Here is a 19,265-nt window from a genome sequence, read left to right as displayed (position 1 = left end):
ACAGACGCTGGAAAGGACAGATCGAGACAGGCAGACAGACGCTGGAAAGGACAGATCAAGACAGGCGGACACAGGAAAGGACAGACAGAGACAGGCGGACACAGGAAAGGACAGACCGAGACAGACAGACGGACACAGGAAAGGACAGATCGAGACAGGCGGACACAGGAAGGACAGATCGAGACAGGCGGACACAGGAAGGACAGATCGAGACAGACAGACACAGGAAAGGACAGACCGAAGCAGGCGGATACAGGAAGGACAGACCGAGACAGGCGGACACAGGAAAGGACAGACCGAGACAGACAGACAGACGCTGGAAAGGACAGACCGGGACAGGCGGGCACAGGAAAGGACAGACCGAGACAGACAGACAGACGCTGGAAAGGACAGACCGAGACAGGCGGACACAGGAAAGGACAGACCGAAGCAGGCGGACACAGGAAGGACAGATCGAGACAGGCGGACACAGGAAGGACAGATCGAGACAGGCGGACACAGGAAAGGACAGACCGAAGCAGGCGGACACAGGAAGGACAGATCGAGACAGGCGGACACAGGAAGGACAGACCGAAGCAGGCGGACACAGGAAGGACAGATCGAGACAGGCGGACACAGGAAGGACAGAGCGAGACAGGCGGACACAGGAAGGACAGATCGAGACAGGCGGACACAGGAAAGGACAGACCGAGACAGGCGGACGGACGCTGGAAAGGACAAACCAATTCAGACGGACGGACAGAGGCTTGTTGCACCTCTTGATTTTCTTTCTCAATGACATTTTCACTGCAGTTCAGAATAAATATCACCATCACTGGGCCTCCATTCGGAAGATGATATACTGAGAATTCCTGCTGGGCAGATGGATAGGTACAGGGGGTCATTCTGTCTGCCACATAGAAAGTCTGATGTGAAGGATCAGTGTTGGTGAGATCGTGTCAGCCTCTGGATTTCCCACTGCTCCGTTCTCCTTTATCCTGAGTAATCCGGACACTTGGAAGGTACCAGTGTCCCAAGTCAAAGGAGCAGCGAAAGTACGTCCCCAGGATCCCGCAAAACCCGAGACGATTACAGGCTGCTGCGTTGGAATAGGCCCCTTTTTATCAAGGATGCTACTTTTCAGAGATTTGAAGCCCGTCTGTGGCTTGAGCACCCACCAGTGATCATTTAGTTGACTCTTTGTCAATGTGCTGGTGTAAGTTCAGTTGCAACAGAATCGTATGACCATGGTATTGTGGCATGTCTAGTTGTAATGGGGTGGAGAATGGAGCGCCATCTCTGGAGGAAATAAGAACAGCAGGCCGCCTGATATTGTTTTAAGGTGCTGTAGTGTCATCCTGTGGAGCCAGTAAGAATAGCAAGCATTGTTGTTACAGTGTTACAAACTGAAAGATAATGGGCGGGATTTTCACATCATGCCCTTGCTGGGTGCGATCCAGATTAGGCTCATTTATTCCCCAGCTCCTGGGAGTCACCAGCAACACTGACGAGACCTCATCTGGGTGCTAATTAGAACTGGTCTCTACAAGCGGAGACCAGGTGTGATGGCCACTCCGGGGTTCTTGGAGGCCATTTGAGCCCCCACTTTGGAGTGGTTGAGGATTAGACAGGCCAGTATCCTGGCACTCCCCCAGGCACTCTGGCAGCGCCAGGAGGCAGTGCCAGGGTACCTGGTTGGTACTGCCATGGGTCAGGGTCTGAGTGGAGCCATGCCCATGAAAAGGGGGGTGGGTGGGTGAAGGGGGTGTGTGAAGGATGGGGTGTGTGTGAAGGGGGTAATGAAGGGTGGAGGGAGAGGGGGGTATGAAGGGGCTTCGTAAAGGTTTGGGGGTTTAGGAGGGTTTCCTGAAAGAGGGGGTGGGTCCTCAGCGACCACAATCTGGGATATGCTCACTTGGGGGTGGAAATGGGAAATGCCCATGTCTGCAGGGGTGTGGCATTGTCTGTGGGTGGGTGATGTGGGGATTCTCAAGCTCACTTCGAGATCGGGGCACCCTTTCAAAATGGTGCCCTGAGCTCTGAGTAGCCGGTCTCGCCAGTGGGTTCAGCTCTGCCCTGATGAAAACATTTCTAAGTGTGGCTAGACCAGGGAGAAACTATCCGAGGCCCCAAAAGAATGACAAAGTGTGGGTGAATCCAGGTCTGGATCCTGCCAAAACACCCTGCCAAACTTGCCCAAAATGACACTTCGGCATTTTTTGGGTGAATCATGCCCATAGAATCATAGAATCCCTACAGTGCAGAAGGAGGCCATTCAGCCCATCGAGTCATCACTGAACTCTGAAAGGGTACCCTACCTGGTCCCACTCCCCCATCCTATCCCTATGAATACTAAGGGGCAACTGATCATGGCCGACCCACCTAACCGGCACGTCTTTGGGCTGTGGAAGGAAACCAGAGCACCCGGAGGAAAGCCACGCAGATGCGTGGGGCAGCACGGTGGCATGGTGGTTAGCATAAATGCTTCACAGCTCCAGGGTCCCAGGTTCGGTTCCCGGCTGGGTCACTGTCTGTGCGGAGTCTGCACGTCCTCCCCGTGTGTGCGTGGGTTTCCTCCGGGTGCTCCGGTTTCCTCCCACAGTCCAAAGATGTGCGGGTTAGGTGGATTGGCCATGCTAAATTGCCCGTAGTGTCCTAAAAAGTAAGGTTAAGGGGAGGGGGGTTGTTGGGTTACGGGTATAGGGTGGATACGTGGGTTTGAGTAGGGTGATCATTGCTCGGCACAACATCGAGGGCCGAAGGGCCTGTTCTGTGCTGTACTGTTCTATGTCCTATGTTCTATGATGCGGGGAGAATGTGCAGACAGTGACCCAAGGCCGGAATTGAACCCGGGTCCCTGGCACTGTGAGCCAGCAGAGCTAACCGCTGTGCCGCCGTGCCGCATTCACTATTGTAATGTAACAAACATGGTGGTAGCCAATTTGTGTAACACAAACTCCCACAGCTGTGACAATGACCAGAAATCCTGTTGGTTGAGAAACAGATATTGGCCAGGATAAGGTATCTATGTAAGCACAGAAATGTCATTGTTCATCATCCGGAGAGTAGGAAATGAGGATCGAGGGACTAGAAAACTGGAGAGGAGTCGAGGCTTGGGAATGAGAGTCCAGGAGAGGGCGGCATCAATGCAGGCCCCAGAATTTGCTGAAGATGGGGACCCAGGTCAGGAGCAATGTACACTCCGCAGAATGAACTCCGTTACTCCCCAACACAGCAACTAACATGTCGGGGGAATCCTGCACTTTCAACCCAAAAAAGAGAGTTCAATTTCTTTTCTTATTTCTGAGGATGTGCATGTGAAAACCAATCCACTTGTATTAAATAAACGCTTATCTGATGAATTACTGTTTGAGGACCTATTTGACACAGGATAGTACTGTGTTCTGTTTCATTGATTTCTAACTAACAACGTTAACATTACTAGAATTAGGATAATGTAATTAATCCAAAGTATTTTGTTCGATGAGGTTAGCGCTTGTTCTTAGTTATTTGTACTGACTGAATGAATCTCCCCATCATGTGCCGTGCTCTATGACATGAATGTCCTCGGGCTTAACTGATTCAAGTAATGGGTGACTCACAAACAGTTCACTGAAATCCGTAATCCCAACCAATGTCTTTGCTCGAGGCCTTGAGGAATGCTGCAACACATGGCATCAGAGACTGGTGGAACAGTGTGACTTCTCGACAAAGTGAGTCTCTGATCTTGGTCGTGCTGATGAGGGCAGTTACTGGATTTTGAAAAGGCAGACAATTGCCCGCAGGAATGAATTAAACTAAAAAGCCAATATCCCTACTCAATCAATGTACTTTAATGGACGGCTTGTCACTTGCAGGAATGCCTCCGCCTCTGAGTATTATTCTGTTTCTATCCTCTAGCAAACAAAAGCAAAGGAAGAGGCAAATTCCTGCTCTGTCACCACCCCCTCCCCCCCACCCCATGTATATTGATGCCAACTCTAATTTGATGTATTCCAAAGGTTTCATCACAGGACCTCTCAGGCTTCTGCTATTGGTTACTCTGAAGCCCATCAGGCCAGCAAACTGCTTTCCAATTGGATAGTGAACAGACTCTCTGTCACCCGATTGGATGATTTGTGTTTGTCAATGGTCCAGCTTTAATAATTCCAGCAGTTATACGGTGAATGAACAAGACCGATTTAAAGAAAATTCATGACTGCCTGGATAATGTCGCTCACAGCAAGGGCAGGTGATTAACCTTTAAATTGCTGGAGACCGGAGGGGGACCCTGGAGAGTTGGCAACCCAGTCTGCGTAAGGAAATCAAAAAGTGCACCAAATGTTCTGAGGGGGCTGCAAGTATAGAGGAGATCGTCCCTGAAATGAAAGTGAAAATGAAAATCGCTTATTGTCACAAGTAGGCTTCAAATGAATTTACTGTGAAAAGCCCCTAGTCGCCACATTCCGGCGCCTGTTCGGGGAGGCTGGTACGGTAATTGAACCGTGCTGCTGGCCTGCCTGGGTCTGCTTTCAAATCTAGCGATTTAGCCCTGTGCTAAACCAGCCCCCATTATAAGTACCACTGTGTTGGAGATAGACACGATGCAAAATTAATCAATTTGAACCTTTTCAGGATTTTGAGCCTTTTGCTTCTTGGAGGCTGGTGGTGGTTTTTGCTCTATTTCATGTGTGGAGCAAGAAAAAAGCTACGCTTCCATAAGCTCCTTAGCGTATGAAGAGGAACGATTGCAAAGCACCTCATGTGAGATGAAATACTTTGACGCACAGTGATTATTGTTAGCAAAGCCATTTGGCACACAGCAAGGACCCAGAAGGAGTCAGTGGGGTGAGGTTTTGGTTGAGGGAGGAATGTTGGCTAAGACTTTGGGAGGTCTTTGGATAATGCTCTGGGATCTTTAATATCTATGTGTGGTAAATATCCCATCAAAAGGATGGCATCCTCAGCCACTCTGGGGTTTCACCTAAGATTATGGGAGTGATTCCTTTATTCCTCAACCCTAGTTGGGTGTCAGGTACAAGATGGAAGTACAATATCTTAACTTTAGTTCATCGGCCTGTTGAGTACACCCACCTGCCAAGGGCTCAGGGCTTGGGGAAGCATTTGAAGCCATGACTTTTGGAATGTCACCATTTGAACCATTTGGGGATAAATGAGAGCGACTTAGACACTGAATTCGGGAGACCTTTCTACTAAGAGCTTGGTCTCCCTAGTGAACTGTTATATAGGCTGCTTACTGGACCTTAATTGTCTCCTGCCAAGAAGGTGTGAAAGAAAATATATATATCATGCTGGCTGCTTTATATATTTTTTAATATAATGGACACATGCTTTACACTGACAGCAGTGACTATGACTCTCAAAAAAGGAATTTCTAGCCTTCAGAAAACCGCATCAACCTCGTTATCCCTGAAGATACACAAATGCCCCCTGTGACTGCAGAAATTAAATTCCAAGGAAATGCACAAAGCCCCCTTTACATTTCTGAGGCTAAACTCTGGCCAATGGCAGCGATCCAACTGCGAGGATAAAGGAGCCTGAAACCTTTGGGAAAGTTATTAATGGATTTAACATTAACCCTCTCAAGGATCCAGACCCGGAGTAAACATCCTTTGTCCAGACCAAAGGGAAGAAGTGGGAGTTACGTCACATGACACACACACACACACACACCCCACCCCTGGCAATCTGCTAGAACCTGTAATAATGCCTTGTGAAGCTAAAAGAGTTGGATCTCCATCAGCAAAACAACAGAAAAAACAGAGCTCTGTCCAGGTTTAAATTGCCTGGCCCTCATCTACACCGTTTCTACTGGATCATCTGAACTTCCGTACCAGTGCCTACTACAAGACAGATTCATCTCTATGTGGACGGTTGTGGACGTCAGCACTACTGGAAAAGGGGATTACCCGGCATCACCTTTCAGCCCGCTCATCTCTCTGAAGGAGCACCCCATTGGACATCTGGGGCGGGATTCTCCGACCCCCCGCCGAGTCGGAGAATCGGCGGAGGCCGGCGTCAATCCCGCCCCCGCTGTGTCCCAAATTCTCCGCCACCAGAGATTTGGCGGGGGCGGGAATCGCGCCGCGCCAGTCGGTGGGCCCACCCCCGGCGATTCTCTGGCCCGCGATGGGCCGAAGTCCCGCTGCTGTCAAGCCTCTCCCGCTGGCGGGAATCAAAACACCTACCTGACCGGCGGGACTGGTGGCGGGACGGGCGGGCTCCGGGGTCCGGGGGGGGGGGGGGGGGCGATCTGACCCCGGGGGGTGCCCCCACGGTGGCCTGGCCCGCGATCGGGGCCCACCGATCGGCGGGCGGGCCTGTACCATGGCGGCACTCTTTTCCTTCCGCCTTCGCCATAGTCTTCACCATGGCGGATGCGGAAGTGATCCCCCTCCCCTGCGCATGTGCGGGGATGACGTCAGCAGGTGCTGACGCTCCGGCGCATGCACGGACTTACGCTGGCTGGCGAAGTCCTTTCGGCCCGATCTGGCATGGCGCCAAAGGCCGTCCACGCCCGGCGGCGGAGCGCCAACCACTCCGGCGCGGGCCTAGCCCCTCAATGTGTGGGCTTGGCCCCGTCTCCGCATCTTTGGGGCAGCCCGACGCTGGAGTGGTTCACGCCACTCCATCATGCCGGGACCCCCCGCCCCGCCGGGTAGGGTAGAATCCCGCCCCTGATTCTGGAAACGTGAAACAATAATTCTTATTTTGTCTGTGATCTCTGCCCTGTATCTCTCTCTTTCCCTTAGCCTTCTTTGAGCGTATGAATACAAAAAGGAGAGGGGAAAGTTGCAAACGTGCTTCCCGCATTTTGATTCTGTGTAAAATAAACTAACCCTCGAGTTTGCTGTGAGGTTCTTAATGGAGGATTGGCTCACTCCAAATCGGAAGGGTTGGGCAAAATACACCACCACGTATAAAGGGAGGAGATCAAAAGTCAAAGTTTCTGATTATGGATGTGGGGGGAGAAATCAGAGCTGTTTTAAGTTAACCCCCCTCCTGACTGTGGCAATCAGCTCTGTGAAATATAACCAGCACCATTTAAAGTTCTTCATCATAACAACTAACATTTATCGAATCAGTTGATTAAATCCCAGTGGTTTCGAAACGACTAGAATTCAGCCAAGCTGTTGAATAAAGCCAATTACTGCAGAATGTTTCTCAGAGCTTTCTACAACAACATGAAACCTAGGGTGGGATTCTCTGTAGCCCGATGCCGAAATCGTGATCGGCGATCGGCCGGAGAAAGGATTCTGACGCCGAAATCGGGGCCGGCGCTGGTTTGACGCCATTCCGCCCCCTCCAAAATGGCGTCATCGTGACGCTCGCCGTGCACCGTTCCGATGGGACCAGTTCCCAATGGCACAGGACAAGTGTGGTCAGATTGTGCCCAGCGCTGCCACACTCAGCCGAGATCCCGTGCCGCTTGCCGGGTGGGGGCATCCGTTAGGGCTGGGGGGACTGGTGGGGGGTGGCTAGATGGTGAGCTGTGGGGTTGCAGGTGGCGGGTTAGATTTTGCATATGGCCAACGCCATGTTTTATGGCGCGAGCAGTGCAGGTCATCAGCCGTGCGCATGCACGGTCCGGGAACCAACCAATCTCCGGTCGTTTTCGGCGCAAACTGCGGGACTTTAACTCACCGCCAGTGCTAGCCCCTCACCGATACCCAAATCAGTGAGGAGTTGGCACCGAATTTCCTGCTGTGAAAATCCACACGTACTATGCTGGCATCAGCGCTTGGTCTCCAGAACAGGGAATCCAGCTCATGGTGAATTAATTCACGTATCCACAGTGCACTGACTGAAAAGTTGATGGAAGCAGATTAAATAGGAACTTTCAAAAAGGCTTTGGACATATTCTTTGCAAAGGATAAAGTTGCAGGACTATAGGGGAATGAGCCTGGGACTGGCACTAATTGAATAGTTCTTTCAAGATGTGGACTGCACTTGGTGCAGGGTAGCGAGAGACAGACCTCCAACACTTGATAAGATGCAACACGATTTTATTTAACGTCTTAGCTATTATACATGTTCAACTGTGGGTTGACACTATGCTGACTTGACTGGAGACTTAGTGCTAGCCTGACCAGACTTTCTAGCTACCGCATGGTGTTTGCACTGGCTAGCTCACGGGCTCTGACTCTGTCAGAGGCTGGGTCCAGAGAGAGCGGGAAACCTGGTGCCCTCTGGCTTTGTAGTGGTAGTGTCCTGTCTGGTGATTGGCTGCTGTGTTCTGTGTGCTTACTGGTCATCCTGTGTGTCAATCACTGCCTGTCTGCACTCCATTATGTACATAGATGTATATTATGACAATAGCCTCTTTCTTTGACGTCTGATTCTTTGATTTAAGCATCCCTGCTAACCAAGCAGATAATTCTTAACAAAGTAGGGGCAGCATGGTGGCGCAGTGGTTAGCACTGCTGCCTCATGGCGCTGAGGTCCCAGGTTCGATCCCGGCTCTGGGTCACTGTCCGTGAGGAGGTTGCACATTCTCCCGTGTGTTTGCGTGGGTTTCACCCCCCACAACACAAAGATGTGTAGGATAGGTGGATTGAACACGCTATATTGCCCCTTAATTGGAAAAAATGAATTGGGTACTTTAAATTTATAAGAAAAAAAAACAAAGTCATGTGGTGAAAGGCTCATGATAGCAGTGTGTCATACTCCGGGGGAGGTGAGGAATTCTGATCAATATGTACGGAATGCATCTTCTATTCATGTGGGAAGCCTAACTCTTGCCACTCCCAATGTAAACCCCACCCCCTCCCACTTCCATCTTGATGAGACCAGTTTTAGTGCGAATATTTGTCCTCGCACCCATCCTGATTGTGTTAACCTCATCCTGCTCTGGAATGTATCGTGGCTTCAGGTCAAAGAAGGCCAGGGAAACCTCCTGCTGATCACCGCATACCCACCCCCATTTTGGAACACTGAAGATAGGATGAGTGCAGAATGTATTTTGGGGGGGATTTCAATGTGAGCCAAGTGAAATGAAATGAAACGAAAATCGCTTATTGTCACAAGTAGGCTTCAAATGAAGTTACTGTGAAAAGCCCCTAGTCGCCACATTCCGGCACCTGTTCGGGGAGGCTGGTACAGGAATTGAACCGTGCTGCCGGCCTGCCTTGGTCTGCTTTCAAAGCCAGCGATTTAGCCCAGTGTGCTAAACCAGCCCAGTAATTCCACCGGTGACCAAGTTGCCAGGTGTCAACCTGGTGAAGCTACAACGCATGCTGCTTGGCATGCAAGTAGTGCATACAGCAAATAGTAGACAGAAGCAAGCGATCCCACATCCAATGGATCAGATCTAAACTCTGCAGTCCTGCAACATCCAGCCGTGAATGGTGGTGGACAATTAAACAAATAACTGGAGAAGGAGGCTCAACAAATATCCCGATCCTCTCGATGAGGGGGCCCAGCACATTACTGCAAAAGATAAAGCTGAGGCATTTGCTTCAATCGTCAGCCAGAAGTGTCGAGTGGATGATCCACCTTGGTTGGTGTTCCCCAGCATTACACATGGCAGTCTTCAACCAATTTGATTTATTCCACATGATATCAAGAAATGGCTGAAGGCACTGGATAGTGCAAAGCCTATGGGCGCTAAGAATATTCCGGCAATAGTACTGAAGACTTGTGCTCCAGAACCTGCCACACGTTTAGCCAATCTGTTCCACTACAGCTACAACAGGGGCATCATGGAAAATTGCCCAAGTGTGTCCCGTACAAAAAAGCAGGCCAAATACAACCCAACCAATTACCACCCCATCTCTGTCATCAGTAAAGTGATAGAAGGAGTCATTAACAAAGCTATCAAGCAGCACTTGCTCAGCAATAACCTGCTCACTGACGCTGAGTTTGAGTTCCGCCAGGGTCACTCAGCTCCTGACCTCATTACAGCCTTGGTTCAAACATGGACAAAGAGCTGAACTCCAGAGGTGAGGTAAAAGTGTCTGCCTTGGACATCAAGGCCGCATTTGATTCAGTATGGCATCAAGAAGCCCGAGCAAAACTGGAGTCAATGGGAATCAGGGGAGATACTCTCTGCTGGTTGGAGGTGGGGTCATTGGAGGTCAAATATCTCAGTTGTAGGACATCACAGCAGGAGTTCCTCAGGGTGTGTCCTCGGCCCAACCATCTTCAACTGCTTCATCAATTACCTCCCTTCTATCAGAAGCGGGGATGTTCGCTGATGACTGCACAGTGTTCAGCACTGTTCACGACTTCTCAGATACTAAAGCAGTCCATATCCAAATACAGCAAGACCTGGGCTACATCCAACCTTGGGCTGACAAGTGGAAAGTAGCCAGTGCTTGCGCCAGACAAGTGCCCAGGAAATTGACCATCTTCAACAAGAGAGGATGTAACCATCACCTCTTGACATTCAATGGCAGTACCATTGCTGAATCTCCCATAATCAACGCCTTGAGGCCTACCATTGATGAGAAACTGAATTGGATTAATCAGATAAATACTGTGGCTACCAGGGCAGGTCAGAGGCTAGGAATCCTGTGGTGAGTAACTTAACTCCTGACTTCTCAAAGTCCGTCCACGATCTACAAGGCTCAAATCAGGAGTGTAATGGGAAAATTTATCTGGATGAGTACAGCTCCAACAACACTCCAGAAGCTTGACACCATCAAGTGCAAAGCAGCCCGTTTGATTGGCACCTCATCCACCAAACATTTACTCCTTCTATTATCAACAGACAGTAGCAGCAGTGCGTACCATCTAGAAAATGCACTGCAGGAACTCATCAAGATTCCTTAGACAACATCTTTCAAACCGATGCCTGCTACCATGTAAAAAGACAAGGGCAGCAGATACATGGGAACACCACCACCTGGAAGATCCCCTGCATGTCACACACCATCCTGACTTTGAAAATGATCACCGTTCCTTCACTGTTGCTGGTTCAAAACCCTGGAACTCCCTCCCTATCAGCACTGTGGGTGTACTTGCACCACATAGACTACAGTGGTTCAAGAAGACAGCTCACCACCACCTTCACAAGGGCAATTAGGGATGGGCAATAAATGCCAGGAGACAGGCCATGGTTCAATGCAGTATGTGGACAGGTATGATGCGGGTAACACCTAACATACCTTGGAATGATTTCTTAATGAAATTAATACCTGTCTGCTAAACATCAAAAGCTGCAGGTTACAGGTGAATTCAGTGGCCCTAAAGTTCTAGAGGCCCTTTCTATCCATTTGAGGCTAGTAGTGGACAACAAGGCAATTCAAAAGAGGAAGCTCCACCTGGTCCCCATCCTCCACTACGATGGAACCCAGTATCTTACGTGCAGAAGATAAGTGTTTGCAAACATAGAACAGTACAGCACAGAACAGGCCCTTCGGCCCTCGATGTTGTGCCGAGCAATGATCACCCTACCCAAACCCACATATCCACCCTATACCCGTAACCCAACAACCCCCCCCCCCCCTTAAACCTTACTTTTTAGGACACTATGGGCAATTTAGCATGGCCAATCCACCTAACCCGCACATCTTTGGACTGTGGGAGGAAACCAGAGCACCCGGAGGAAACCCACGCACACACGGGGAGGACGTGCAGACTCCGCACAGACAGTGACCCAGCCGGGAATCGAACCTGGGACCCTGGAGCTGTAAAGCATTTATGCTAACCACCATGCTACCGTGCTGCCCCCTTTGTAGCCAAAAGTGTCAATCCACTTCCTGCTGCGATCCTCACTATCATTGATATCAGTGTCCAGTCAAGTTGAGCATCATCAAGCTACACCTATTCATCAATATTCTGCTCTCACCAATGTTCGGATGAGGTTCTGCCAGAATGGTTTGGTTCCAGAGTGACTTGGCTTCATATAATAATCTTTATTGTCACAAGTAGGCTTCCATTAACATTGCAATGAAGTTACCATGAAAAGCCCCTCGTCTCCACACTCCGCACCTGTTTGTGTAGACAGAGGGAGAATTTAGAATGTCCAATTCACCTAACAAGCACGTCTTTCGGGACTTGTGGGAGGAAACCGGAGCACCCGGAGGAAACCCACGCAGACACGGGGAGAACATGTAGACTCCGTGCATACAGTGACCCAAGCCGGGAATCGAACCCAGGACCCTGGCGCTGTGAAGCAACAGTGCTAACCACTGTGCTACCGTGCCACCCATTGCCTTCGTTGGCTTCAATGGCTGTGAAGTGTTTTGGAAGCACCTGAGGTTGTGAAGGGTGCTACATTAATGCAAGTCTTTCTTTCCTCGAGAGCTAATGGATTAAAAGTCAAGGTGAGGAGAGGGTTGAATGGGCTGTTCAGCTTGTTGGGCCAAATGGCCTTTCCCTTCAGCTTCCGTATCGGAGAAATATTATGCTTGTCACTGTGGGGATGAGAAAGACAACAGAAAATGCGGCAAGGGTGGGGAATTTAGGCACTCGTCGGAGAAGGAGGTTAAGACTGGATTCTTTTTAATGCTTTGTTTTGCATCACCCCAAACGCGTTGCGTGACCATGGAAACACTCTCTGCAGGGATCAGCCAGCATTAATGTTTTATCTTTTCCACAAACTGTTCCTGGAGATTGAACAACCCCTCCTCTGTTTTTAAACAGCATTTCCCAACCATTTCCCAACGTGACGGGTCTGTCTGGATATGAGAGGTAACTGTGTATAAAACTGACAAGAGGCTAATTTCTGCTTGTGAGACCTGCGATGCTAAATAAACATGCAGCGTGAGTCTCGAATTCGGATATTAATGCTGTATGTCTTCCTTCTTCAGCTACCGTTTTATTTTAAGAATTTGCTGGCAGCTCAGCCTTTGGCTATGCTGCTGAATCGAGCTTTCTGCTGCAGGAGACTGACATTTGAGTTTTTTTCCCTGACATAATTTACACCAAGAAATGTCCTTTTTTTTTCCAGTTGGTGTGCTTGAAGTGGATCAAAACGCTTAGTCTCCGATGCAGGTAGGAGCTGTGCTGAATTCTTTTAGCAGTTTATTTTCAGTTTCTTTCCTGTTTTCGCTTTACTCCAGCAGGAGAAGGGCTCTGGGATTCATTGTCGGGGTTGAGCAGTCATTCTCGGCAGTCACCCCAGTGCCTTGCTCCAGGGTGGGACTGAATTCCAGTTTGTGATTCCGACGAAGGTTCAGGAATCTGGAGTAGGTTGCGGAGAGGAGTACCCCCTTTGTGAATAGGGAGAATTGCCTACTGCTTATCACCGTCACTGACTCTGGCAAGGTTTCTGGGGTTGGTGGGGGGGGGGGGAAGGAAATGAAATGAAATGAAAATCGCTTATTGTCACGAGTAGACTTCAATGAAGTTACTGTGAAAAGCCCCTAGTCGCCACATTCCGGCGCCTGTTCGGGGAGGCTGTTACGGGAATCGAACCGTGCTGCTGGCCTGCTTGGTCTGCTTTCAAAGCCGGCGATTTAGCCCAGTGTGCTAAACAGCCCCAGCAGGTGGTGAGGGTGTTTGGGTGTCGATACATGGCATCTGGCAAGAGGCAAATGGCACTTGCAAGCACCGAAGGTAGGGGAGGTCAGGGTTGCAGAGTTGGGGAATGTGTGTGGGAGGGGGCGGTCGGGGAATGTGCCTGACCAAATGACATGGGTATCTCTGATGTAGCGAGTTCCTGTTTCAGCCCCTATCTCATTCTACATCAATAACTCTGCTGGTGGAGGCCCTGCCCTTACAGGCCAACCCAGAAGTTGGAAAGATAGACCAGCAATAAGTGTGATGCAAGTGTTGACCCAAAATCCAGTCTGTCCAAGACTGTCTGGTGAAGTCCCCCTCGAGCACGGACAAGAAGGTCTAGGATTGTCAGGGAAGAGTTGAAGAAGAGCACAGGGTTCAATCAGCATCTGACCCGAATTCTTCATCCAATTCACACCACAAACAAATAGATTCATTCATCTGATTGTGACATTTTGCTGTCTGCAAACCATTTGCAAATTTATCAACAGAACAACAATTATCTTCAAAGTAATCAATTGACGTAAGCCTATGACAACATTTCTGATAACATGCTATGTAATTACCAGTCTGTCCTCCTTAATTGGATATGATCCTCTGGGTTAGAGGACATATCTGCACACTCATTCCAACGTGGCCAGACTTCTGTGTTTGGAAATCTGCCGAATATCAGCATTCGATTTGGCATATTGCAGTCACACACGTACATGGTGCGTGGACAGGCCCACACACGAGCCCATGCAGACACACACACAGGCACATGGGCATACATACATACTGGTGCACACACATGCACGCATGTAGGAAGATATGAGGGACAAGACTGGGACCATCAGGTTTGTACATTTAGTGCAATATCAGATGGCATCTTTTGCACATTAGGTCTTTGAGAGAAGCTCAGAGGAACAGAACTGGGGCCATTCAGCCCCTCGAGCCTGTTCTGCTATTCCATGTTTGTGTAAGTTTTAATACTTGTCTTTAATATGCAGGTGATGATGATCTATCGGGTCTGTGCAATATTCCTACGTGTGGGATGAAGGCGCCGACGCTCCATTGACTATCTTCTCACTGGAACAGATTCAATCCTAGGATGCCGTTGCTCGCTCACACACTTGCACACAATCTGCTACAGGTCCCATGCAATGGGAACTCCACGATCCGCCATGAGTGAGATCGCAGACGAGCAGAGCTTGTACAGCAACGCGTTGGCTTGGCTGATTTGCTCGGGAGTGTCGCTGCTGGCCAACACCTGGGGAATCCTGAGCGTCAGCGCCAAGCAGAAGAAATGGAAACCACTGGAATTCCTCATCTGCACATTGGCCGGGACACACATTCTTAACGTGGGTATTCCCATCACGATGTACTCAGTCATCCAACTCAGGAGGCAACATTCGGACTATGAATGGAACGAGGGGCTGTGCAAAGTGTTTGTTTCCACGTTCTATACGCTGACCCTGGTGACTTGCTTCTCTGTGACCTCCCTGTCCTATCACCGCATGTGGATGGTGAGGTGGCCAGTCAATTACAGGTAAGCGGGTGGCTCTGCAATCTGTGATGTGGCCAATGGGCTTCCTCATGGCTTCAGCTTCTCCATACGTCGCCCTGACTTCACCCACATACCTGTTTCTATGTTCCTAGACTATGCACACATGTACATTTCCTCCCGCTCACGGGGACATCTGAAACCCATTGAGTCTGAAGTTCTCATTCTGGTGTTTAAATGCACCTCTCTCCAATATTGGTGTATCTGATGTGCCAGCCATCTTTACAATCTGGATGTCGAAATGAAATACTGCATGCTACGCTCACATGTCACCAACTACTTGATGCTGATGCTCCAGTATCGGGCCATAGCAAAGAGGTCAGCCATGGTCTAAACGAATGATGGAACAGGGTGAAGGGGCTGAATCATGTACTCCTGTTACGATATTCCAATAATGATAAGACCTATGTGCATTTGGAGGGGTTTTAGAGAGATGGTTCACCCGATTCATTACATTTCAGATACAATAGAAGAACTAAGGCCCTAACTGTGGTCACCTTTTATAATTAGAGATGGTAATGAAGGGTTACTTCCTGTGGGTATCAATGCATTACTTGCAGGGAAATCTGGGCATGCAACTAGCTGTTTCTGCATCACTTCTCAAGGGAAGCACGGTAGCGCAAGTGGATAGCACTGTGGCTTCACAGCACCAGGGTCCCAGATTCAATTCGCCGCTGGGTCACTGTGCGGAGTCTGCACGTTCTCCCCGTGTCTGCGTGGGTTTCCTCCGGGTGCTACGGTTTCCTCCCACAGTGCAAAATACGTGTAGGTTAAGTGGATTGGCCATGCTAAATTGCCCTTAGTGTCCAAAAAGGATAGGAGGGGTTATTGGGTGACGGGGATAGGGTGGAAGTGAGGGCTTAAGTGGGTCGGTGCAGACTCGATGGGCCGAATGGCCTCCTTCTGCACTGTATGTTCTATGTTCTATACACACCTTCCATGTAGAATAGACAGAAGGCATACACCTTGAAGATAATTGCATTTGTGATGCTCAAAATTGCTCTAATAAAGGGAAAAAAAAGTTGAGTTTCATAAACCCAAGCTCTTCCTAACATATCCCAAATGCAATTGACTTTCCATTTTGTTATGTTAAATTTAGAGTACCCTATTTTGTTTTTCCAATTAGGGGGCAATTTAGTGTGGCCAATCCACCTATCCTGCACACCTTTGGGTTGTGGGGGGTGAGGTCCAGGCAGACATGGGGAGAATGTGCAAATTCCACAGACAGTGACCCAGGGCCAGGATCGAACCTGGAACCACAGTGCCGTGAGGCAGCAGTGCTAACCACTGTGCCACCGTACCGCCCCTCAATCGATATTCCAAATCATGATACTGCCATAGTTTTCCCATGGCTTAGCTGAGATTGATTTCCGACTGAACAAGAACAAAAGTCTGAATCCTGAAGGATGACAGACTTGGAGAAGGGATCTCGATATTGGGGGGATCGATTTCCCTGTTCCTGCCTGTTTTACTTAAAGGAGGAGTTACCGCACTTCAAAGAGTAAATCACCTAAGTAAAATACTGAGATACTTGTACAAGTTTTTTGAAGAGATAATTTAGAGGATTGATGAGGGCAATGTTGTTGATGTGTTGTACATGGAGGTCCAAAAAGCATTTGATACTTTTGAGCAAAGTTATAGCTCAAAGAATGAAAGGGAATGTAGGAACTGTGTTATTGTGGGTTTGTCACAAGATTCCGTAGTTTCTTACTCTGGAATACGTCTTACTGGAGGCTCTAGTCTTCTGTTCAAAATATCTTTATTTACATCACTAACTAGTTACAAGGTTACCAAACATCAAAACAGGTCCCCTTTAAGGTGCTTCTCATTCATCTTCTCAACGAGTGACATTGCTATGATACAGTTCCTTATGCACATGCTGAGTAGCAATTATTAGAGTTAATCCTTTACTCTTCATTTCCCCCCCAGCTCCTTTATCCCCATATTACTATATACACATCCTTCTCCTCCCATGTCTCTGCTTTTAAAGGGACAGTTCCTTTGTGGTTTCACCAATGTTCCTGAATGAGAGTAAAGTTCCTTCTGAGCTGGTTGGGAACGCATTTGCTTCAAGATTAGTTCCTGGAGGTTTTCAATCCTCATTTCCCTCCTATGTGATTCTGTTGATGTGATGTTCTTCTGAGGATCTGGGTATGAAGCCCATCCTGCCGATGGTTTGCTGTTCATATAAATCAGGGCAATTCTGTTCCTTTGAATGATGCCTAGCTGCAACTGGAATAGATACAATCGTAGTTGATGTAGCTACTATATTACAGTACCATCTTGCAGCTGCTCTCTAATCCATGACACCTTTGCCCTTTCGAGACCAGGAAGGGCGTGAGCCCCAAGTGTTTGGTAAAAGTACAGGCTTGACTTGCTGTGTATGTTCCTTCCCTTTTTCTAATCTGACCACGGTCTTTCACCGTGACATTGGATATCAACGCGTGAGGAAGGAAAGGAAATTGGGTTCTAAGCCTGTAGCCCACCAGGAGCTCGCATGGATCAAATCCATTCTGCAAGGGATAATCTGCTCAATGTCATCATTCTTCTTCAGTAAGTCTTTCACAGTTTGTACTCCTCGCTCAGCCTCTCCGTTAGACTGAGGGTACTTCAGTAAACCCGCGCTGTGGACAAATCCAAATGATGCTTTGAAGGATTGGAAACATTCATTGGTAAATTATGGTCTATTGTCAGAGACAACAACATCCAGAATGGCACGTCTGGAGAACATCCTCTTTAAGGAGGTAATAACGGCTTCAGAGGTGAAACCATGTTGCTTTTGTATCTCTACCCAGCGAGAATAATTTAAGAGAAATACTATCCCTTTGAATTCAAAGAGGCCCATTCCAAAGCATTCCTGAGGCCTGAAGTGGGAAGGAGGGCAGAAGTGGCTCTGTTCCTGTCTGTGAATGGCACAAGGTGACCTTGTTGGAGACCGTGTCGTCAGTACGTAGTGCATGAAATATCTGGCCTCCATACGGACTGTTGCGCTTTGGCTCGACAAAGGACTTCCAGGCAGAGAAATTGTGGTACCACCAATCATACACCATCTACAACACTAATGTGGTGATGTTGCTCAAAGTATTGCCTCAAGACGGAGTTGCTTGGAATGTACTATGGCTGTCCGTCCAGAAGGAACGTGCACTCTTCATCTTGCTTTTGAGCCTCACAAAGTTCTTACAACTTCTGCTCTGTTGCTGAATAGTTAAGGTCGTGAACGTTTCAGCTCCCTTGGCGAAGGATTTTTTTTCTCTTCTTTGTTGACTTCACCAACTTTAATGAGCAGGTTCAGACATATACAGACTTTTCTGCTCAACAAAGAGCATTCTTGATTCTGAATAATGTATAATGTTTCAGAAATGTTCCTATCTTTGTTCTTTAGCGTTGCATTAAGCTGACCTTTAACATTTAGCTCAATTCCTCCTGGACCTTGGAGTTGAATAGAGGAAGGTTGGTATTTTGGTCTGCCATGAAACTCTATCAGATACAATTGAGGCTGCCACTCCTGTGTCCAATTTAAATTCAGTAGGATGTCCATTGGCATTGTTAGCACCCCAATATTGTCTTTCATTTTCCTTTTATTTTCTCTGGATGAAGGTGATTTCCTAGTTTTCAGCATCTTGAATTTTTTGAATAGATTTCTCTCTGACAAACACAGGATCAGCCACCACATTAAAATGGACCATCGTGCCACACCCACTATTTGGGTGGGTCGTTCTTCACATCTGCACACCTTCTTCCCGAAGAAGCGGGGACATCGGGAAATGGCAATTAGTGCCTTTTCAAGGTGCTTCTTGTTTGCTGGCACGCCATACTTTCAGTTTTACAACCCACAAACTGAACAATTTCATTGGGGTGTTCCTGGGGATTTCCCTCTATTCTGTTCTATTTCCCAGCCTGCCTGGCCAGTTCTGTGGCTTTACTTAAAGCTAAATCTACTGGAGATTGTAAAACGTCACCTTCAACACCTATGACTATTCTACCTCTGATCAAGTCATCTCTTAAAGTTCCATCCTCTCAATTGTCTCAATCCTTTGATGAATGAGTCAATCCTTTCACCCTGTTTCTGACTGCATTGGTTAAATTTTACTTACTCTATCATAATATTTCTGTGGAGACTGAGGTATGATTCAAAGGTTTCGATTGCATCCTTGTGAGGGATTGTCTGTTTGTGACCCCCCTTTCTGACCAGTACGCCATCAGTGATGCTCCATATAAGAAAGTGCTAACATGGTGGTCTTTGTTGTTTTTTCTCTCAAGACCTGAAGCATTGTAGTACTGGGTGAAACACCTTTGC

The 19,265-nt window shown here is 48.4% G+C and overlaps 1 protein-coding gene across 4 annotated transcripts in view; it reads left to right on the top strand.

Moving 5' to 3' along the window:
- The window catches only part of LOC119979698 (probable G-protein coupled receptor 153), a 104,419-nt gene that overhangs the window by 38,133 nt on the left and 47,021 nt on the right, over window positions 1-19,265 (top strand). For 3 of the 4 annotated variants that reach the window (XM_038822249.1, XM_038822246.1, XM_038822245.1), the window contains exons 2-3: window positions 12,875-12,918; window positions 14,415-14,953. In XM_038822249.1, the coding sequence (XP_038678177.1) occupies window positions 14,568-14,953 (386 nt within the window). In that variant the 5' untranslated portion in view covers window positions 12,875-12,918; window positions 14,415-14,567. Of the gene's footprint in view, window positions 1-12,540; window positions 12,616-12,874; window positions 12,919-14,414; window positions 14,954-19,265 lie in introns of those variants that run through there. The other variant, XM_038822247.1, reaches the window with a different exon arrangement.

Source organism: Scyliorhinus canicula, chromosome 16 (genome assembly GCF_902713615.1).
Source record: "Scyliorhinus canicula chromosome 16, sScyCan1.1, whole genome shotgun sequence".
NCBI lineage: Eukaryota > Metazoa > Chordata > Chondrichthyes > Carcharhiniformes > Scyliorhinidae > Scyliorhinus > Scyliorhinus canicula.
Note: the sequence above shows the minus strand (reverse complement) of the source record. Positions and strands in the feature narration are given on the sequence as shown.